At 37.3% G+C, this 23,477-nt stretch overlaps 1 protein-coding gene and 1 long non-coding RNA gene across 2 annotated transcripts; both read left to right on the top strand.

Annotated features, from left to right (window-relative positions):
* The first annotated feature begins 1,674 nt into the window (after positions 1–1,674).
* On the top strand, positions 1,675–5,817 carry LOC107510793. The gene is made up of 3 exons (XR_001596928.2): positions 1,675–2,015; positions 3,618–3,758; positions 5,776–5,817. It is a non-coding gene; the product is annotated as an uncharacterized LOC107510793 (long non-coding RNA).
* A 3,023-nt stretch (positions 5,818–8,840) lies between these two features.
* On the top strand, positions 8,841–21,869 carry LOC107510811 (PEST proteolytic signal containing nuclear protein). The gene is made up of 5 exons (XM_016144740.2): positions 8,841–9,019; positions 14,287–14,501; positions 16,487–16,561; positions 19,136–19,191; positions 20,067–21,869. Exons 1-5 carry the CDS (start codon positions 8,956–8,958, stop codon positions 20,191–20,193), a joined length of 537 nt encoding a protein of 178 aa, XP_016000226.1. The 5' UTR covers positions 8,841–8,955; the 3' UTR covers positions 20,194–21,869.
* The last annotated feature ends 1,608 nt before the right edge of the window (positions 21,870–23,477 follow it).

Genomic DNA, 23,477 nt, shown 5'->3' with positions numbered 1-23,477 from the left:
TAAACTTAGAATCGATGGAAAGTATGAATGAATTTCAACTGTTGGACCCTATGAAAGTAGCAAGGTGCTAATAATACTTGAACTGCTTTAGATACACTGAAGATAAAATAGCATAATGGTTAAAGAACAGGTTAAGATTGCCTAGCGGGATCAGCACTAGAATGAGGCGATCAGCAACTAGAGCCCCTCACTGGTCTGAGTCTTAGCCTTCCTCTCTGGGTGCCCGCTCTACCCTTACATGTCCTGATGTTGCCTAAATTGCTTAATCTCTTAAAATTAGTTGTTTTCATCTATAAAAAGATTAAAAGTAGTTCTCGACATAAAATAATATGGTTTCTGGCACATAAGTACTAAGTAAATGTTAACTAATTCACACTATACATTCAAAATGGAATGGAATTTCATTGGAACGTATGTGATTTTTAATACTAGTGTATGTAAGTTATTGTGTACTTTGAGTACATTCTTATTTCTGTGTAACAACGCTACAGTATTCCAGTAATGCAAAACTAGAATTAAAAAAAAATTAAAAAGATCACTTTTCCTTCCAAATAGACAAGCAGTAACTCTTTTCTAAAACCGTGTCTTATGTAGCTAAGTCACAATGGCAAGCTCATCCAGTTTGAACTCATACTTGTGGTGCGGTTAAATTTAAGACCCACAGAGCGAATTGAGATTAATTATGAGCCTTTATTAGCCGGCCAGCGACTGACTCCCCCCTAGAGAATCAGCTCTGAGCCTCTAGAAGGAATAGCTTAAAAAGCCCCAAAACCCCCTCTAGCAAGCAAGCAGGTTTACAGAAGCAGAGGCTGGCCATTAACATATCTTTACACGGGATAACTACACCCGTAACATTAGCATATCTTTGCACAGAATATCTCCTAGAACTACACCCTGTTTAACATTAAACAATGGAAGCAGAAGTTGGCAATTTGAAAATTTTTCACCCTTAACAATACTGATTTTAATTTTCCAAAGTTTTTAGAATTTGGAACTTAGCAGACCTTAGATACTGCTTCAATTTCTCCAAAGCAGATGGTATGATTTCCTGGGCACTAAGTAGGAAGTAATGGCATTTCTCTTACACACCCATAATTTATTCTACAATATTCTTCTTTGAAAGCAACTTTTGTTGCCTATGTGCTAATTGTCTTCCCTCACCTATTAGAGACTTGCTTTTGTAATGCCATTTCAAGTTCTTTCCTTTTGCTCTTTTCAAACACGCTACCAACTTTCTAGCGTTTAATTAAAACAATTTTAAAAGAAGCCTTTACTTGCTATTATCCCTACCATATTACTCAGTTTAACTTTTTCTATATCTAAGCCAGATTCTTCAAACAAGTATTCAGAAGTTTCAATTTCCTCTATACCACTGTTAAACAATGCAAGCCACATATGTACTTTTAAAATCCAATGGCCATATTAAAAATAAACAGGTGTAGTGGCTGAAAAATTGACTCTTACTGGAAATTACTGTTTGACTATTGCTATAGAAACATAACATTCTAAACAAGCTTTCTGCTTCTATAACTCCGCTTATGCACCTGACCTGTGAGTTGACAGGTAATGAATAGAAGAAGGATAGACCTTTGTGTTTAAACATAATGAAGAATGGGATTTTGGGCTTAAAAATCCTGTACCTCTACATTTCGGAGCTGCTTAATTTGGGGTTTGCGTACCTATGGCAGACCCAGCTGGCTGAATAAAGAGTGTTTCCTCTAACTCACTGAGTTCCAGTGGTCCTTGTGTCTTTCGGAGGCTGGTGGCCACAACATTTGGAGGCTCCAGTGAGATCTCAGGGAGTGGCCCTGAGATCTAAGACCGGACTGGCCTCCGAAGCCTTTGCTGTCCCTGTTACAGATTCAAAGGGGTGGCCAACCTGTGATGTTCCAGGGCCCTTGAATGCTGTGACGGGATTAATGCAATCGTCAAGGACGCAACTTTCAGGACACACTCTTTGTTCCTGGTCCCGACGGGAATCTGGAATATCTGAGGCCTCGGCGTCTGGATAAAAGGTACCTTCCTGGTTCGGTTAACTGGTCTTTGGGGGTCCGTGGAGAGACTGGACGCAGTCATATCTCCCGGACCGTGGCCAGGTCACGAGATGCCGCCTCCTGTGCCCTGTTGGTGGGTTCTGTTTATTGTCTCTGGTCTTGTCTAGGTTGTAGGTGGCAGATTTCTCTGGGTCCACCTGCACTTCGATAATTGTTCTTGTCTGAGTGTGTGTTTTGTGTTTTCTGCGCAAGGATGGGGGGAAGCCCGAATTCACAGAAGACACCCTTGGGGTGTTTCCTGTGACATTTCAAAGAAGGATTTGTAGAGGGAGCTGACTATGGCATAAAGTTTTCTCTAGGCAAACTAAAAACATTGCGTGAAGTTGAGTGGGTGTCTTTTGATGTAAACTAGCCTCCGGAGGGCCCTTTTCACAAGGGTTTGGTGAAGAATGTTTGAAAGGTTGTCACAGGAGACCTGAGACATCCTGATCAGTTTCCCTACATCAGTCAATGGTTAAACCTTGTTCAGAACCCCCCTCCTTGGCTCCACCAGTGTGCCCTTTCTCTAGGGGCGCAGGTTTTAGTTGTGGGCCCCCTGAAACATGCAGCAACTAAATCTTCTAGACAGCCCAGTCCCTCAGTCCTTCAATCTCCATCGGAGGACAGTGACCTTCCCCCACCCTATAATCCAGGACAACAGAGGCCAAATAGCACCGCCTCACCTCCTCAGATGGCCAGTAGGTAATCCCCATGGGCCTCCGGCTCCCGCTCCAGGCGGGCATCAGCCAGTACCACCACCCTGCCCATCCTCCCCTTGCAAGAAGCACCACTCCAGGGGCAGCACACAGACAGGCCCTTTATGGTTTACGTGCCTTTCTCGACTCCTGCCCTGTACAACTGGAAGGCACAGAATACACCTTTCTCTGAGAAACCCCAGGCATTAATGGGACTCTCAGAAAGTGTCTTTCAGACTCACTGCCCCATCTGGGATGATTGCCAACAGCTTTTAATTACCCCCTTGACCCTTCAGAAGAATGTGGATGCATTTGAACTGAAACCCAAAAGATATCTGTGGGAGGGAAGAGAGTTGAGGAAGCAGGAGAACAGATTGAGGAGGAATTTCCCTCCACCCGCCCAGACTAGGGACACAATTCTCAGGCAGGGAGACCGGCTTTAGAGCATTAGATCGGTACCACCAGATTCTAATTGGGGGAATTAGGATGATTGCTCGCCAGCCAACTAACCTTTCTAAGGTAACTGAAGTTATACAGGGAGGGACCTCAGGAATCCCCTGGAGTGTCTCTTGAATGAGGCGTACCGGGTATACACCCCCATTGATCCTGAGGCCCCTGAGAACCAGCAGGCAATTAATATACCCTTTGCTACTCAGGCAGCCCCTAATATCTGAAAGATTAAAAGGTTTCGCAGGGACGAATCTGTCCCAACTTGTTGGGATAGCCCAGGAGGTGTTCAACAACAGTGAGGCACCGGATGACCCCAACGTATGGCTAAAATCCGCAGCTACTGTCATCAACCCAGCCAATCTGTTGCCAGACTCAGACCCCGAGACCCCCGTTCATGACTGCACAGATTTCACAGATGCTGTGTATTCCTCATGGCCAGACCTCAAAGACTGCCCTCTGCCTGAGGCCGATGAAGTTCTGTTCATGGATCCTCATGGCCAGATCTCAAAGACTGCCCTCTGCCTGAGGCCGATGAAGTTCTGTTCATGGATGGGAGCAGCTTCATACAGGAAGGAAGGAGGTATGCTGGGGCAGGGGTCTTGACTCTAACTAGCACTATCTGGCCACACAAGCTATTCCCCATAGGACTTCTGCTCAAAAGGCAGAACTCATCGCCTTCACTGAGGCACTAAGATGGGGAAAGGATAAGGCAGTCACAATATACACAGACAGCTGATACATCTTTGCCACTGCACATGTACACGGAGCCATCTACAAGGAAAGAGGGCTTCTAACTTAAGCTGGGAAGGACATTAAGAACAAGGAGGAGATCTTAGCCTTACTTGATGCCATATAGATAGATGCCTAAGGCTCTGGCTATTGTTCTTTGTAAAGGGCATCAAAAAGGGAATAGTTATGAGCTAAGGAAAACCAAAGAGCCAATGCAGAGGCAAGAGCAGCAGCCACAAGGCCAGTGGGGCCCCCACCACATCTACTGACTGTTGCCCCTTACCCAGAACTGCCTCTGTTTCAAGATAAGGGAGCCACTAGGAACCAACAGGGTTGGTGGACAACCCCAGATGGAAAAATCAGGCTCTCACGGGCCCTTGGAAGGACTCTCCTCCACCAACTACACCAGACCACACACCTAGGGCGAACTAAGATGCTCCAGAAGGGAGAAGAACCACAGAGGAGATTGCCTCACGATGCCCGGCTTGTGCCCAAGTTAATCCAAAGAAGGGAAAGATAGAAGAACCTAGGCATAGAGAAAGAGGAACTTCCCCAGGGGACCACTGGGAAGTCGATTTCACTGAGGTAACCTCAACTGTGGGGGGCTACAAATATTTACTTGTTTTTACAGTCACCTTTTCAGGACAGAGGCCTTCCCTACCAGGAAAGAGACTGCCTTAGTAGTTACTAAGAAACCACTACAAGAAATCCTCCTTTGATTTGGTCTCCCCGGAACTTTAGGGTCGGATAATGGGCCAGCCTTCGTAGCAAAGGTATCACAGCAATTGGCTAGCTACCTAAATTTGTGATGGAAACTCCACTGCGCCTACTGGCCCCAAAGTTCGGGCCAAGTAGAGCAAATGAATCAGACCCTAAAGGAGATATTAGTCAAATTAAGATTAGAAACTGGTGGGACCTGGGTAGAACTTCTACGTTTGCTCTTCTCCAAGCCAGGTGTACTCTGTATATTAATGGATTCACCCCATTTGAAATTTTCTTTGGAAAACTCCCACCTTTAGTACCAAGAATAGAAGATGAGAAAAAGACAGAGACAGGAAACCCTGAACTCCCTTATTATGTCGGGGTAGGAACTCCCCTACACTTAACCGACCTCAGCAGGCTAGAATTTCAGGTCAATTCACTAGCAGAAGTAGTCCTTCAGAAGAGGTTTAAATTTATTATTTTTAGAACAAGATGGATTATGTATAGCTCTAGGTGAAACCTGTTGCTTCTATACCAATAACTCTAGAGTAATTAGAAAAAGTTTACTACTAGTACAGAGAAATTTAAATGTCAGGGAAAAACAAAGACTAGAATCAAATGACTGGTTTCATAAGATGTTCAATTGGTCACCATGGCTAACATCCCTTTTATCTGCTGTAGCTAGACCTGTAATCATCCTCCTCCTCTTGTTAGCTTTTGACCCATATTTCCTTAATTTCTTGTTTGCATATATAAGGAAAGAGTTAATTCTATTCGACTTTTAGTACTACCGAATAGAGGCTATAAGCAAATTCTGTCGGGAGCCATTTTGAGAAGCCATGATGAGGCACTGAAGAAGTCACGTAGCTAAAAGCCATGCTATGGCTGATGAGTTTAAAACAATGGTCACCTTGGTAAGCCTCATAAAGTCACCTTTTAAGGTAATGGAATGTTATACTACCATGGAAACAAGAACATGTAGGATCTTATGTAATTGACAAGCATTGTTTTAGATATGTATGGTGTGCTTTGCTATGGTAGTGTGGTGATTGATTATGGTATTCAAGAATCACATAAAAAGGCTATGCTAAATAAACTCTGGGGCTGCAGCTCTGACTGTATGCCCTCCCTGAAAGATCTTTCCTGTCTTCTCTTTTTTCCCTTAGGCTTCATCCCCCTCTTTCAGGTACTGATCGACTTTAGCCGGCTGGCTCCAGCAAAATTCTTTATGAAGAATCAAATATTTGATTGTCTGCTAAGGCCAGTGGGGAATGTGGTGGCTGAAAAATTGACTCTTACTGGAAATTACTGTTTGACTATTGCTATGGCCACGTAGGCCTTTGATTATGGGAACATAACATTCTAAACAAGCTTTCTGCTTCTGTAACTCCGCTTATGCACCTGACCTGTGAGTTGACAGGTAATGAATAGAAGGATGGCCTTTGTGTTTAGACAGAATGAAGAATGGGATTTTGGGCTTAAAAATCCTGTACCTCTACATTTCGGAGCTGCTTAATTTGGGGTCTGCGTACCCCTGGCAGACCCAGCTGGCTGAATAAAGTGTTTCCTGTAACTCACTGAGTTCCGGAGGTCTGTGAGTCTTTCGAGGGCTGGCAGCCACAACACAGGTAAAATTAACCTTAACATATTTTACACTTAACCCACATACTCATACTATTATTTCGATTTGTATTCAGTATTGTAGACAAATGGCTGGGGAAAAGTAACCTCACAGGGTGATCTGATCATAAATTCTTAATTGGATAGGTCATGCTGGGTAGCCACAACCCAGGTCCTTTAGTAAAAGGTTTATCTTTGCCTTAAGCAAGCCCTGTCCATTGTTTCTGTGCATCTAGGTTAACACATTTGAAATACATCTTTTTCAAAGTAACCACCCTCAAGAGAGTACCTAATTTTGTTAAGTATCCTGTAATCTAATTCTGCCTTGCTCTTTCCCACCTTCATGTAATCTCCCCTACATTCTGTCCATAATTCCAAATGCATAAAAGAAGCTACAAACTGTCATTCTCCAAAGCACCTTTCTCAATTTGTTGAAATCTTGCTTCCAGGTATATCCTCTGGTTTGCTCATAAATTTTTATGAAAATTCTCTATAGGTCTGGACATTCTTATGTTGACAGTACAAAAACTTAGTAAAATTTCACGTTCATATTTTTTCATGTTAAGCCTTCAAAATCTGGTGTGTATTTTAATGGTTACAACACACCTTTATGAATGCTAAATTTTCAATGGTTAAAGTAAAATGTGTTACCAAGAGTTGTGTTTAACAACAGCTAATTGCTTCAGTTTTTAAAATAACATTAGAAGTTCAGTTCTTAAGTTGAACTAACCACATTTCAAGTGCTTAAGAGTCACATGTAGCGAGTGGCTGCCACACTGAACAGTGCAGCTCTGGAGTACTGCATGTTCAGGGTGGCATGGCCATAGACCATGGGTTGTGTCTCCACTAGGACGTGAATCTAGGATTTTCTGCATGTAAAGCAGATGTGGTAACCACTACACGATCAATAAATTTGCTTTATCAATTCAAACTCACAGTATTAACAAGTGGAAGTGTCAGAATTTACATTCATTTTTGTCTGATGAAATGCTATTGCTCTTTGCAGTACACTGTCCTTTCATTCCCTAACCCATCTGTTGGGGGTTACTGAAGCTTGTATTCATTTGTTCAATGAATATTTATTGAAACCGGTATAATCTAGGTCTTTAGGAAACATGACCTCACGGAAGTAATAGGTGAATGAATTAATATCTTCCATCCTTAGCTTCTACAGTGTGGTATACAGAACTAAATTTGCTCCTAGGTAGCTGTTGTGACCTCTTTGAACTTAATTTTCCTCCTTTAAAAATACAGACATCTATAAATACATACTGTCACATAAAAATCTTGTCTATGTCTCTTCAAAAAATGATAGAAGTGAGACTGGGTGATTAAGTAACTTATGCAGATCACATCTGGGAAATATTAAACAGACATGAATTATCTGCTCTATGTGAAATACTATGCTGGGCATGTTTACATACTGTCATAAAAGGTGGATCAGGGACTTCGAATCATCAATCATTACATCGCCATCAAACCACTCTGCTTCTGTTATGAGAAACATATTGGTTCTTTGTTCAGTCTTCAGACTTGGAGCCTGAGGAGTCATCCACTCACAAATACTGATCACCTTTCATATATGAAACACACTATGGAAAAAATTATATATGTATTTTTAATGGTCTCTCTTGGGGGGAGGGGAGAGTTTTGTTGTCAAAAAACTTTTGAGCCAACTCGGGAGAAAACTTAAAAAAAAAATCCGTACTGAGGGAAGTATCAAATGATCAAAGAATGCTATACAGAAATGATCTCATTTGAGCCCCATGATGGCCCTTTGAGGAGGCACTATTATTATTTCTATTTTATAAAGAAGGAAACGTAAGAAACCCTCAAGATTTTACTCAGCCAGTAAAGGGCAGATCAGGGTATTCAAATGCATGTTCTGACTCTTTAAAATCAATTTCAGTAATAGTCACTGTATATTATAGGGCAAATCCAGTCCCCCAGGCAATCAACCCTGTATGGCAAAAGATAGTATAGAAAAAAAAGAGATGAAGCTGAAGTCAGTCTCAATGTAATTTCTTGATCTTCATTCTGCAAACCCTGGAGATCCACTAGATTTCGAAATAAGGCAGAGATTACTGAAATCTTCACTTAACAAAAATAACTTCTCTTGATACAGAAATTGCAGCCTTTAGAAAAAGTAGTTTTACCACTTGGCTACGTGACCTTGTACACAGTACTCTTTGGCCTCAACTCTATTAAGTTAAAGTCTAATTCCGCGTTGGACTATTGTGGGGATTAAATGAAAGCGTCTAACACAAGAGGGCGCACAATAAACGCTAATTTCCCTCTTAAGTAGGCAAAATACGGCCCTCCATTTTTTTCTTTGATTGGCACACGCGATCCGACAAGACCAAGAGCCTCAGTTTAAGCTGCAACCACACTCCAGTCTGCAAAACATTACACGATTCCACCATTTCCAGGTTGCTGCTCCCACCTCCCCTCATTTCTCTGGATCCGCCACTGGACCAGGAAAACCTAACCAAACTCCAGTAAAACTCCCTAACCATACCTCTTAGAGACCGCCCAAACCTTCCTAACTTTCCTTTAGAGCTGGCTCGTCGATGATGTCACACCCACTTCCGTTTCCAAAAAGGCCTCTTTTCATTCTCTAGGGCCGCTCTAGGCTGCCGCCTCTCGGGCGGGCTCCACAGCTCAATGGTTACTGGGCGGGGCCGTGACGTCCTTGGCGTGGCTGTAGGGAGGCCGCGGCGGGGAAAATGGCGGACGGGAAGGCGGGAGAGGAAAAGCCTGAGAAGCCGCAGCGAGTTGGAGCCGCCGGAGGTGAACACAACCCCAGTGTCGCGGGCTGAGTGGGAGGGATGCTCTGGGCCTTTCTTTGAGCTCCCGGGGGTGGGGGGCGTAGGGTGGGGCGAGAATGGGCGAATCTGGCGCTCATCCGGCCAGGTGCTGGGCCCAGACGAGCCCCGGGCACGCCCGGTGCGGCCCGCTGCGATCTGGGCCCACCTCGCCTCTTTGCCGAGGGGTAGCTGGCCACTGTTCGTCACCTCCTGCCCCAGCGGACGCCCTGGTTGCGAGGAGAAGGGAGATGAGCACCAGAAACAGGGATCGATTTCGGGGTGGGATCAGGGGCGGCGATGCAGGAGCCGCAGCCGCCACACTGGAGATGCACATAACACAAAACACGCGCCCACACTGGGTCACCCGGCAGTGGCCGCTGGAACTGGCCGCAGGCCGAGTTTCCGACAGTGCCGGTCTCTCACTTAACACCTAGGGGTTAGTTTGCTGCTTTCTTTTCGTTGAGGAGGTGAACAACGTTGGCCTTTATATTTTCAAGCCGAATACTGACCATATAGCGGGATGGGTCGAGGACTTGTAGGAAAAGAGAAATACTTGGCCTGCCGGCTTGTTAAATTGCGAAGTCTAGAGTTAGGGCTTGGTTGCCTTTCTTTGAAGCGTCTGCTTTTTCTAGTTTAGGCTGTTGCCAGCTAGCTGCACGCCAAATATTTAGTTGGCTAAACAGGTTAGAGTGACTCTTCCTGTGTTTTGTTACGATGTACTCAGGTTACAGCTATCTTTATTCTGTTCTCTCCACGCCTGTAAATTTGGGTCTTGTACCTTAAGGGAAAGAAGCATGTAATTTCTCCAGCTCCCCTTTGTTGTAACAAGGCAAGTAATTTAACACGTGCGAGCTGATTATAATATCTTTAGAACGTTTTAAATATTATTCTCCATTCTAACTCTTTCAGGTTCTTAGCCCTAAAAGTATTTAGTACGAGAAAATACAGAATATTAATAGCATGTGAAGGCAACTATTAGAAACTATTAACATGATGTTTAATGTGAGTTAACTTAGGAACAAAAATTGAGAAAAGTGTAATGTTAAATTAGTTCCTTTGGACTCAGAATTTCCTAATTAAACTCGCCCCCGTTTTTTGCTAGTAAAACAATTTAAAACCATCTAGTACTGCCTCATTAGGGATTTTTTTTCCCTTCAAAAGTTATTGTCTTGAAAATTAACGAATAAAATTATATTAAAAAGTAGTTTGAGAAAAAACAAAATCTTGTCTGGCTTTCAGACTATTTTAAATTTAGACTGAATTTTTAAGTGTATTGACCGAGAGTGCTGGAGATGTGTAAAATGTACCTTTAATGTCAGCATAATTCCACTGTATAATTAATTCACTACCCTTTCAGTTAGGGATAATTAGCTTCGTAGTATTAATTTTGATGTTTGTATTTCAGCATATTTTTGTGTGGGGGGTGGTGGAATAAAATTATATTTGCTGATTGATATTAAAAATTATTCTGGTCTCCTTGTTGGTGACTTAGAATTAAGTAACGTCCTTTAATAACTTACATAATTTGCCTTGGGTGTGCCTCCCTTTACAAGAAAATAGTGCTTTTGCGTATAAATCATTTTTGAATGTCAGATATTTTTAATGAAATTGTACAAAGGAATCATATAGTTAAAAGATTTTAACTATAAATAGATCTTTCTAAATTGATCATTTTGTGGCAGGTAGACATTTTGAAGCTTCTCTTAAAGGCTTAGAGAATATTCTGATTTTTAATTCCTATTGAACAATCCAGTAAGTTGAAAGTGTAAGTATTTTTTATAAATTCATGTTAACATGAATTTATGTAAGTAGGAGAAGCTATGTACTCAGACCACCTGTTCTCATCTTAAAGAGGAGAGATGATACTAAGAGTGAGGCCTTAGATCCATTTTTTTTCTATTTAGTTAAATTTTTGTAGCTCCTTGAAATAGAAATTTTAGAGAACAGCTATTCATATAATCATGGTCATTTCAGGATATTTTAAGTTATCTAAGATCTACTTCATTATTTTTTGTGAAGAATTTTTATAAGTTTATTTGAGCCAAAACTGACAGCAGTTGTCAGGAAGCAAGACCTCAAGTGCTCTTAAGGTCTTCTTTAATGAAATTAATGTTTATGGCAGACACTAGGAGGGTCTTGCATATGTTCTCATTTAAGCTGCCTAAGAGTCCTGTTAAGGAGGTAGCTGTGTGTCCCTCCCTTTCTTTTTTTGCAAATGAAGAAATTACTGGTGTGCAAATGAATCATGAAAGATACCCTCGCTACCCTCGAACTTTCTTATTAGGTAAATTTTTTCAAAGGAAGATACCTTTGTGGTCCGAGGTCCTCTATCCAGCTGTTCAATGTGGGGAGGAAAGTGTTTGTAACAAGTGTAATTTGATTCACATTAATTAACCTACACATTCGCTTTGCTCGAAATGAATATAAACTAGGTTAAATCCCTTTAATTAAAATATTTCTTGATAAAGAATCTAGCAGTTGATATAACTATCCACATTTTGTTATAAATCAGTTTGCGATTTTCTTGTTTTTAAAGTGGCCACATTTTTTATCCATTAAAATATAAATCACATTGCTAAAAATTTTTACCTTTCTATGAGCTTCCAAAATTTTGTTTTCCACAACCCCAAAATACAAAACATTTTATTAAGTAATAGAAAATGGCAGTTTTTATTAAAAGCCCCAAATACTAAAGTAGTACATGTTGTATTTAAAGGAAAGCACTTAATGGACTTAGGAATGATATTGGTATTTAATGGCATATTTCAGAGCTTAATTAGGTTGAAATTTAATTTTCTAATGAGCTATTTATAAAATTTTAGAAATTATCATTATACTGATAATATAGATTTGGCTGTCGTATTTTCCCATCTTAATTATTTCATTTGCTTTATTTCCTAAATGTTTTGTGTATGTTACTATATAATCGTTAGAAGAGGATTAATCTAAGAGAAAATAACAGCGCAACCCACGCTAAGTAATGAATACTAGAATACCTTCCTTCACTCCTTTCCCCCACCTTTTCATTTACTTGTAGATATTTTCTAAAGCTATCGAGTATTTACAATTGCTTACCCAAAAAAAAGGCCACTTTTTGAGAGTGAGCAAGGCCAGTGATTTACTATATCCAGAAATAAATTGCTGGATCTGGAGTTAGTCATGTGTAGAAATGACATAGTGTCATTGACATAGTGTTTAATCTTCAGTGTGCACCTGAGATGTGGGTGTTCTTAATAGTTTGCCTCTTCAGATAACAAGAACACAGATGTGAATAAAATTGAGTTGCTGCAAGTTGATAATTAATGGTAGAGTAGTTTTCCCAGCTACCCTTTTCATGCTACCTTTTTCTAGAGCAGTCCCTATGGGAATTTTCCCTACAGCATGATTGATTGAACAGATACTATTGTTTCATGTGTTAACACATACTAGTTTAGCTTATTGTCACATTTAATGTGTTAATATTATAGTAAGAATTATATTTTCATTTTTCATATTTATGCTTTCATTTTTCTAGATTTTTTTTCTGGGTAAAAGGAGACCTAGAATTAGGTAAAGATAGGGTTTAAAAGAACTGGAAAACTTAACTAATTATAGCCCTTGGGTCACAGTTCAAAGAGCAGTTACACTACTATCAAGACTAAATATTCCTTATACTGTTTGTTTTGATGTTTTTCTGAGTTTTTATATGTTCCAATACATCATCAGAGTTTTCAGTTTTAGCTGTGTATCAATCACACAGAAGTTATCATTGTTTGGGTTTTACTGTATATTTCATACATTATTAAAAGTATACATAGAAGCAGAATAAAATTTAGCATAAATTATTTTATAACTGTAGACTTTGAAAAAGTTGAATAATATTTTTTTTAAGGAAACTCTAAATTGAGTTCTGATTTTTAACTGTTGAATAGCAATCTTTAATTCTTAAGGTCCTTTTGTAATTTCATATCTAAATAAGTGAATGGCACCTCCTAGGGAAATTCCCAAAACCTAGTCCTGCTTAATTACTTCCCTACATTGTCATTACAACTCTCACCACTTGTCCAAAGGGAATAAAAAATTCCTTTTATTTCTTTCTCTAAACAAAATCAAATGTTCTGTTCAAAGTGCTTATTAACTAGAAACCTTGTAATTCCAAAACTATGTAGATCAAGATCTATAGCCTCTGGTTGTTTGACCCCTTACTTGTCAGTCTGTGTTTAATTCCCCCTTACTCCCCATTCTAACTTTTTGTCCTGTTTTCTTAACTATTGTTAGAGCCATCCCTTAGTCATTTTCATAAAAATCTCCATCAACAAACTACTTATTCACTATAGCTGAATACATTTTATATGGTGAATTGGTCAACTTGGGAAAGAAAATAAAATTTTTAATAATAGTTTTCTGTCTTACCTCTCAATATGGTCTTAAATAGCTTTCTTGTATAATGGATCTAAGATATTCCAGATGTGAACTAATTTCATCATGAATACAAACATGAACAAGATTACTGAAACATCTTGCATTCCCAACATACGTATATATATATATGGCTTCTACTGTTTGAAATTGTAATTATCTCGTCTTTCATGAGAAAAAAATAATATATAAACATAAGTAGGATTATTAAGGCTCTTAAGGGTAGCTTAAAACAGGCGATAACCAAGTTTTCAGAGAATTAAGTTACTCAAAAGGCAGTCACCTTGAAGTCTTCCTTGAAGTTCTTTTACAAATAAAGATTGTGTGAGATATACACGAGGAAGACATCACGCAAGAAGATTACTCCAGGCGTTATTAACATTATAGTTAAGGTAATAATGGGCTATTCAAAACTAGGTGCTTAGTGTAACTAGTAGTATATTTTTGAAGATTATTATAATTTATTAGTCAAATGTATTCTATGATGTGACTAATTGCTCACAAACTAGTTTTGTTTAGAATAATTTATAGACCTTTCTAAAAAGCAAAATCTCACTAGATTATTGTACAGCTTATATAATAGTTTTAGTTGAAGGGCTTTTTTTGTGAACTCTATGTTTATAATTTTAAATTGCTCTATTTTATGCTAGTTAATTCATGGGAGCCTCTTCTACTGCCACACAATCTCAGTTCCTGCTGTATACTCTAACAAACAGTGGAAGAGACTGTTGGGTCAGTAGGTGACAACTGCAGAGGTATCTTCCTTATAATGATGCTTTTTTGAGGTTGCTGCTCCCATCAATCTGCTCAGTAAAAATAGCTCATCTTGGTAAGTTGTTTCGACTTCACCAGGACCTGAAGAAGAAGCAGAAAAACCTGTGAAAACTAAGACTGTTTCTTCCAGTAATGGAGGGGAAAGTTCCAGTCGCAGCGCTGAGAAGCGATCAGCTGAAGAAGAAGCTGCTGACTTCCCAACAAAACCAACAAAGATCTCCAAGTTTGGATTTGCCATAGGTAGTCAGACGACAAAGAAAGCCTCAGCCATATCCATCAAACTTGGATCAAGTGTGAGTTGTTATTTTATATATGATGTTTGAAATGGGTTTTAGAATTTGTTTTGGAAACCTGCTTTAACTTGGTTAGGTAAATTAAATGTAAGAAGGTACATGGATACTTGAACTTACTTATGTGTAAGTATTTAAAGAGTTACTAGCTTTGTGTTCAAGAAAGGTCTGGATGAATTATAACTCAAAGTTATTTTAAAGAAAGATTTGGAATATGAGAAGGGAACAACTATTATAGGGATTGTATGATTATAAATAGCTTAGAATTTTTACTAAGTTGAGCAAAACCTCTTGAAAAATATTTTCAGAAAGAATTTCAGCTTATTTTTCTTAACCTCTCAACCTAGTCATATTAAAAATAATATCTCTAGAAATCAGTTATTTTATCTTAAACTACTCATAAGGTATTACCTGGTCAGAGCTCCCTGATTATCTTACTTTGGAGCTACAAGTGGATATTACTATCTTGTGACAGTAGTTACAAATGAACTTCAAAAACAAATATTGTTTACAAAAAGTATTTGTTATAGAAGAAGGGATGGTTAATTTTGTTTCAGCAGGTCAGAGAAGGTTTCTCTGATGAGGTGATGTTGGAGTTGGCCTTAAGTGTAGGCAGGAGGCAAAAGGGCATCTTGGATAAAAGGAATTTCTTGCAAAGGCAGTTTAGATATGAACCCACATGGTACATTCAGGAAAATGTTCATAGTTTGGAAGCAGAAGGAAAATGAGACCTTTGGACCAAATCATAGAGGGCTTATTTCTATAATATAGTTTGGCTTTATTCATTAGGTTCTAGCAGGGCTATGGAGCAGTGTGAGTCTTGACCCTTAAACAGATTTGCATTTTAGAAATATCACTTCATATAGATCACTCAGTACCAAGAATTGGGGGGGGGGGGGGACAGAAGGTTGGGGAGATGGTGCTTCTAACAGTTTAGGCAAGTAATGCTAAATGGCCTTAGGTGCTGATAGTGTAGGAGTGTGATGGTAGGCAGGGAAATTTAAGTTTATTTAATAGAAATCTAATCAGCAGGATCTTAACAGTAGGATATGCAAGTTGAGGAAAAGATTTTCTGGCTTGGTGCTTATGAACACTATGAAACTAAAGTACCTGAGTCACAGGAGCTCTAAGTGGAACTGTTCGTTGTCCGGTGGGCAGATGGCATTCTATTTGGACATAGGATTTGGTAGTTACAACTATTTAAAACTTTGGGAATGAATGAGGTTGACTAGGAAAGTATAGAAAAGGAAAGGTAACTAATGACAGAACTTTGAGTATCTGTTATTTAAGGGAGAAAAAGAGGGAGGAGAGAGAATAAAAGGTCAGAGAATTAGGAGAATAGCCAATAAAAAGCAGTGTCACAGAAGCCAAGGTACGGGTGTTTTCAAAAAGGAGCTGATAGAGTCAAATGCAGCGCACTAGTCATTATTAACCCTACAGTATTGGGGTCACCTGATTCTGAGTGAGTGACAAATCATGAGAAATGGAAAGGGAGGAAACCAGATTGCAGTGGATTGAAGACTGAATGGGTGGCTAGAGGATTGGAGATAGGACTGTTAAGATCAAAAACTTAAGAGAGAAGAAGCACACTCACAGGCCAGAAGGCACAAAACGAGTAGAAAGATGGATGAGTCTTGATGTATTTTATGTTCCCAAGAAACTATATATTTATTTTTTTACTGTGGGAAAGTATTACTAATCATTTTCTCGTGCCTGAACCAGGTTCCCCTTAGCTAAATGATACTAAGTTATAGGTCATAACTAGAAAATCTTTTACAGGAGAAAAATAGATGGACAATGAAGTAAAACCTACCCATTGAGAACCTAGATTTTCAAAAAGAGAATGCATTTGTCCAAAGTTTGTTCTGAGTTCCTTAAGATTGTTTCTAAGAAAACATAAAGTTGAATCTTTGAAGATAAATTATTTTTATCATTTAACAAGTTTGTGTAAACATTGTGTGATACTCTTTAATATGTTTATTCTTCAGAAGCCTAAAGAAACTGTTCCAACTCTTGCTCCAAAAACTCTTTCAGTAGCAGCAGCTTTTAATGAAGATGAAGATGTAAGTTGACACCTAGTTTTGTTATTTTTCTTTAGTAACCAGTTCTTTAAGAAAGATGTTACCAGCAAATTATAGGTTGTAGTAATGGTACTAGTGAATTTCCTTTGCAACTCTGATCACTTTTTGTATGCATGACACCTGCCAAATCTCGAAATTTCTATTTATGTTATTTGGTTGTAGGGTTATTTAAAAAATTATTGACTCTGGAGACAAGGAACTGAAGAATGAAACCAAAAATTGCTGATTATGAATAATAATATGTATTTGTACTAGGAAGTATGTAGTACCCCCCCAAAAAAAATTCAGTACTGCTGCCTTTAATAAATTTTATAGTTGAAGTCTTCAGTGATGAGACATTGTACATGCATTCAGCTTTTAAAAGGCAGCAATAGTGCTTTATTTATCCCCATGAGGAATAACAATAGTGAGTAATGCAGGTGATTCTGCTGGAAGTTTTACTCAGTAAGCATGTATTCCAGGATAAGTATGAGATGCTTATCTGCTGTTCACTTAGGCAGTCCTAGTTCCCTCATGCCCTTCGCAGTGTCCCTCTCTTACCAGGCTTATGAATGACATGGAATTTTAAGTATAATTTTCACTAATTTTTTTCCTTAGGCTTTGACTTTAAAACCTAACCCCCATTAAGATGTGGCCCCATTTGTAACAATTAAGCATTACAGGGTACATGAGTAATTGCTCCCAAAAGGAATATGGATAAGAAATATGTTTTCAGAGGCATACAAACACTGGGGCAGGAGTGATTGGGAAGAATATATAAGAGAAGAAATACGAGTTGAGTGCTAAAACATTAGGCAGGATTTTGAGAAACCATGGAATATTTTTGTAAGCTAAGATATATACAGATTTTTATGAGGAAAGGGCAATATAGGAAGAAGGGAACAGCATGTGTAAAAGTAGAGGCTGGAAATTGTAAGCATTTACATAATAGTAATGGCTTATTTGAATGCCTTACAATTTGGATATCTTTTCACATAACTTTATTTTACCCTCCATATATCCCTGTGAATTGTGTGATAGTTATTTCTATTTTGCAAATGGAGAAATTATGTATGCGTAAGTATATGCTAATGCACACAAATGTTGAACTAGAACTTACACATTCTGGTTTCTAATCCTCTGTTCTTTGCATCATCCTTTACTATCTTCCCTAACTATTTTCTAAAGAAATTTTGGACTGGTTCAGCAACACTATTTCTGCTATAAGATGATAATGATAGTAAAGGATAAACTTGTCTCTTAGATTAAAAAAAAAAAAAAAATGCATCTAAAATCTTTGGTTCTTCTTTTGTAGAACATGATTAAGTAACCTTGGATATATATCTGAGCCTGAAATATATTGGGCAAATGCATGATTTAATTAATTTTGAAATTAAAATTTTTTTTCAGTTGTATCTCTTTAGTCTTCTTTAGTTTGGACAGTTCCTCTGTGATTTCATGGCATTAACATTTTCAAAGAGTTCAGGCCAGTTATTTTATATAATGTCCTTCAGTTGGGATTTGTCTGATATTTCCTCATGATTAGATTCCCATTCCTTTTGCCAGGAATACCACAGAAATGATGTCAAGTTCTCAATGCATCATATCAGGGAGCACAGGTTGTCAATATGTCTCATTACTGGCAGTGTTAACTTTGATCATTTGGTTAAAGTGATGTCTGCTAGATTTCTCTATTGTCAAATTACTATTTTGCATTTTCTAATTAAAATTTATCTTGTTGGGGCTATTCAAGAATATGTGAAAATATATAATTTCTTAAACATTTAGTCATGAGAGTTAACATCCATTGGTGATTCTTACCAGAATCAATTATTATGTTTGCCAAATGATTATTTTTCACATTTCTTCATCTCTTCAATGTTTGTCTCATTGTAAAGGAGAACTTTCCTTTATATAAGTGTGGGCTCATGGATTCTTACTTTATTCAGTAGTCTGTAATGTTCAAATTGTCCCAGATTTGACCAGTAGAAACCCCTTTTAGCTGGATCTTAAGGACACCCTTTATGCAACATTTATGCATAAAAACATCTAAAAGGAACTTGACATGTAATATATCTTTTCAGTAGTTATAAGGAAAAGTAGTAAGGCATGAACTTTCAAGGTGTCTTTATAGTAAAAAGACATTTTGAGAAAGAACAATATAGTAAAGTGGTGAAGAGTCTTTGGCATTTGACTGTTTTGCTTTTTATTAGCTTTGTAACTCAGGACAAGTTAACATTGTTTTACGTCATGATAATCATACCCACTTTGTGGGATTGTTAGGGTTTTAAAAGTCATGCATATTAAAGCATTTGGCACGATATGTAGTACATAATAAACGAATGGTTTTAGTTCTAGACTATCAAGTTTTTTCCACATTTTTTAATGTTAAATCAGTATACTAAAAGATATGCATTTCTTTTTAAAGTGTAGTTTAGATAAATAATTTTCCCCTTTTACCAAAAGTTACAGTATTGAAAATGCTAAAAGACTTAGATATAAATTTTAGCATATTTGTAAGTAAATGAATTAAAAAACCTATATGCAGTCATCTCTGTTTACTTCTTTTTCCTCTAGAGCGAACCAGAGGAAATGCCTCCAGAAGCAAAGATGAGAATGAAGAATATTGGAAGGTATTATAATTTTGCATAAATATTGTAGAAAATGATAGTGAATTTAAATTTTTTTCTGATATACAAAGAAATGGCTTTCATTTCTTTATGATTTCAATCCTACCACTTAATCTTGGTCAGAAATATCCTTTTCTCCTTGGTAACTTTGATGCCAAATACCAAAATAAGACATTTTAATTTTTCTTCATTGTCTCTGGTATCATGGAAATAATCTTAATCTCAAGTTAATATGTTCAGTTTCCTATATAAATGGATAATTTAGAGGCTAGTAAGAAAGTTCAGCTCCAAATCAACCCATATTACGTCCATTTCTACCTAATATATAAGCTCCCAAAGAACTAAGTGCTAAGTCCATAAACAAGCATCAGTCTTCAGAATTTTGTTTTATGATTCAGTGTCTCCCTTTCATACTGGAAACTATCTAAAAAATACATCTGACATTGGAACCCAGTCTAAACACCTGGAAGTATATATCTATCTAAACATTGAAATAGTTTATAAAATGATCCAAACTTTTCTGTGTGTGATACATCTGAATGTTTTTCTTCTGTTTCACATTTTATAAATGCTAATGGCAAGCCAACGAATTGATTTCAGGACCTTATTAATGCTTTGCAAGCAGCAGGTTTAAAAACTGTATAAGGGTTGCCTCCCTTAGCTATGTATCAGAATCACTTCAAATGTTTATTAAAACTACATATTTATTTGACCCCTCCTCAAGCCTAGTGAATCTGAAATTTTAGGACTGGGTCTATGGAAAGTATATTTTTAAAAAGCTCTGTAGGAACTTCTGATGTCAGCCTGTATTTTGAATAAGTTAAAAACATGGCCCAAAGGCTTTATATAACATTTTAAATAAATTTCTTTTAACACAGGGATACACCAACATCAGCAGGACCAAACTCCTTCAATAAAGGAAAGCATGGGTTTTCTGATAACCAGAAGCTGTGGGAGCGGAATATAAAATCTCATCTTGGAAATGTCCATGACCAAGACAATTAAATGATGTGCTTTGAAATTGGAGTGCAGGGTGGGTGTAAAGTTAAAAGGAACAGTTTCCTTTTTAAAGAATGGTATAAGACTATCTTTGGAGCCACCTTTTTTTTTTTTTTTTAAGATTGAGTGGTACACTAATAAATGAGAGTTTGAAATTAGAGGTAATTTATGTTTTATATACAGATTTCAAGACATTTGCTAATTTTGTAGTTTCATGTGATTAGTTTCCAAAGGTTACAGATAATAAAAAAAAATCGGAAATGGTACCTTTTTAAGAATTGCATATTTTTTTAGACACAACTATTAGCACATTAAGAGGGAAGCAAAAAGTTGTCTGTTTAAACTGTTAGCAGTTAACTAACTTAACTCCCTTATTAACCTAAACTTTCTGGCTCCCAGGAACAGCCTTATAGAGAAAGGGAGTATTATATTGGGAGGAAAATGTTACTGGACTGTTGACTAAAAGTAAATTAGATAAAATATTGGTTTTTTTTTCCTAATGGGCATTTGTTTTGTTTTAAGTCATAAACTAGATGTCGCATTGCTATCAGTGATACAGATGCTTAGCTCTTTAAAAAAATTTTTTTTAAATTTTATGTAAACTGTTGAGTATTTAAAATAGCCCACTTCACCTTAATGGGTCTTGTCTACCTTCATTAGTCGTCAAAGAACAACCATTTGCTACCAAAGTAAATCAGTATTTTGAATGTGCTTCTCTTGGTTTTTGTTATTAGCTAGTTCCTGTAAGCATTTCCACCAAATCTTGAAGCAAGTCATAAGGAAGCTGTTTCTTTTAAAATACAAACCACCACCAAAAATTTTAAATGTACATAATACTTAAATATTTGGCTGTTTTTATTTTTTAAAAGGTAACAAACACCAAAAAAGCAACATTGTATGAAGATGGGAAATAAGAAAGATGCACTTTCTGTAACTTTGTCCAGACATTTAAGTTACTAACTTGTGAAATCCAGTTTGTTTTGAACTTACTACAGGAATTCTCATTTAGTACAATAATATGGTTTAAGTGTATACATACTAACTAACGGCCTCTCAAAAGCACATTTTAGGTACTGAAAATAGAAAGAAAAATGCATCTTTAAACATTTTATGGAATCTTTGAACACATATACTTTGTTAGAGCTGTGTGTTGTAGGGTTTTTTTTTTTTTGTACTTTTGTATTGTAAATCGATTCTTTTTTAATGTGACAGTTAAACACATCTTTAAAGGCGCAGTCATAGATAAAAATGCAATATGATTTCCTTGAAAACTACAATGTTATGTTTGCAGGCAGCTCCAGACTGTCGTAATGGTGGTAACTACTTGCTAAGCTCTTTTAATAGGTAATAATAACTCCAGAGAAGAATCCTGTATATACTCTTAACACTTTGTTCACTTGGCAGTTAAGTTTAGAGTAAGCCCCAAGTAAAACAATGGAAATGTATATTGAACTATTAGTTCTTACATGATTTAATTATATCAAGATACATGAATTTAACTTGCTTTAATGTAGGCGAACTTTTCATTTTTGTCCATTTTACTGTTTATGTTAAAATAACATTCCTCTCCTACATATTCTTTTCTTGACTTAAATGAAATATTAACCTAAGGTCAAGATGGGAGAGAGAAACGACTGAGATGAATGTCTTTACTAAAATACCAATAAATTTGTCAAACTCAATAGTGTTCTTATTTTCTATTCCACTCGTTGCTGGGGCTTTTTTTGGTTTTTGTATTTTGTTCTTGTTTTTCTTAAACAAAGAAGAGACAGATGTTATGATTGTTGCTTTAGCCCAGTTTGTTGGCCAAAATAATGGGAGATTTAAAATTATTATTGAAGTTTACCTCACTTAGCACTTAGTACTACTATAGCATCATCCACCTCCTCCACTGCCAAAGTGTTGTCTGTCCAGTGCTTTAGAAAATTCTGCCAAGGCATATCTTTGAAAATCCTTAGATGTTAGAAGGTATTCTCTTATTAATGTCTGCCATTCATTAGTTCTCTATAGTTTCTTGATGTTTATAATGCTGCCCAGTAAGTCAGGTCTTAGTAAACAGAAAGTTTGAACTACATTTTAGAATTAAGACTGATGTCTAGTTTGACTAATTACAAATGAAGGCTGTGAGTTTCAAGTGTTTTTTTCTTTAATGATCAAGGTTAGCTTGACATACAATGAAGGGATTGTTGAAGTTACTTTTATGGTCAAGTGAAGATGCTTTTAAAATTTTTTTCACTTCATTTAGAAAAAATTTCAGACTTAGAAAACATTACAAAAACAAAGTATTCCCATGTTCTCCAAATGTTAACATCTTACATAACCACAGGACAATTATCAAAATCAGGTAATTAACATTATTACAATACTTTTATCTGTTATATTATTTTATACTGCTGTTCTACAGACCTGATTCAGATTTCACCATTTGTTCCCCTAACGTCTCCCTAGTTGGAGATCCACTTTATTATCACACATTGTTTAGTTGTCATCTCTCTTTAACTCCTTTAGTCTGGGACACTTCTTCAGTGTTTGTCTTCCATGCCCTTGAACTTTCTGAAAAGCATAGGCCAGTTACTTGTAAAAGATCTCCTAATTTGGAGTTTGCAGTTGGTAAGTATCTGGTGGGGAAATTTTTGGGACTATGTAAGTATCCTATTTCTCATCATACTTTTCCCCATTAATTGGCAAGAATTCATTCCTTCTCGCCCCATGGTTCTTTCTTGAAACAATTGTTAGTGTACTATTTGCCAAATGGTGATTTTCTTTTTCCATCATTCCTTCTAATTTTAGTAGTTGAAATTCTACTCTAAGGAAGTTTTCTTCTCTGTTCTTTACTTAGTTATTTTATTGATTATTTTATAGGTTATAACCCTTTATTACTCAAAATGTCCCAGATTTTCCTGTGCAAACTCATTCCAGTTGACTCATATGTCTTTTTGACCTGTCCCCATCCTTTTTAAAAATACTTTCTTAATTTCTACACCAGAAGATATAACTGACCCATCTTTTATTTTCTCCTCCAGTCCTGGAATCAGTGTGTCTAAACATCCATGGGTCCTTTTACGGGAGAATGGTATTCAGAAACCAAAATCGACACTAGGTGTACTCCTTGGTACTGAGGTGGAATTGTTTCTAACCTACTTAACAGAGCTAGAAAATGTATGTATGCATACATCTATTTCTAGATCTGCGTATATTTGTATGTGTATACTATATATATCTTCATGAGTTCATATCGATACTTCTAATACCAGAACAACATCACAGAGTTCTTTCTAGTCTTTCTCCTT

This window comes from Rousettus aegyptiacus, unplaced genomic scaffold (assembly GCF_014176215.1).
Source record: "Rousettus aegyptiacus isolate mRouAeg1 unplaced genomic scaffold, mRouAeg1.p scaffold_m13_p_4, whole genome shotgun sequence".
Classification (NCBI taxonomy): Eukaryota; Metazoa; Chordata; class Mammalia; order Chiroptera; family Pteropodidae; genus Rousettus; species Rousettus aegyptiacus.
This window is presented reverse-complemented; position numbering and strand designations above follow the sequence as displayed.

Excerpts from the sequence above, each read along its gene's own strand:
- LOC107510811 (XM_016144740.2), top strand. The coding sequence starts at position 8,956 with ATGGCGGACGGGAAGGCGGGAGAGGAAAAGCCTGAGAAGCCGCAGCGA. Across the intron at positions 9,020-14,286 it reads GCGAGTTGGAGCCGCCGGAG|GACCTGAAGAAGAAGCAGAA; the intron begins GTGAACACAACC and ends CGACTTCACCAG. Across the intron at positions 19,192-20,066 it reads AGAATGAAGAATATTGGAAG|GGATACACCAACATCAGCAG; the intron begins GTATTATAATTT and ends CTTTTAACACAG.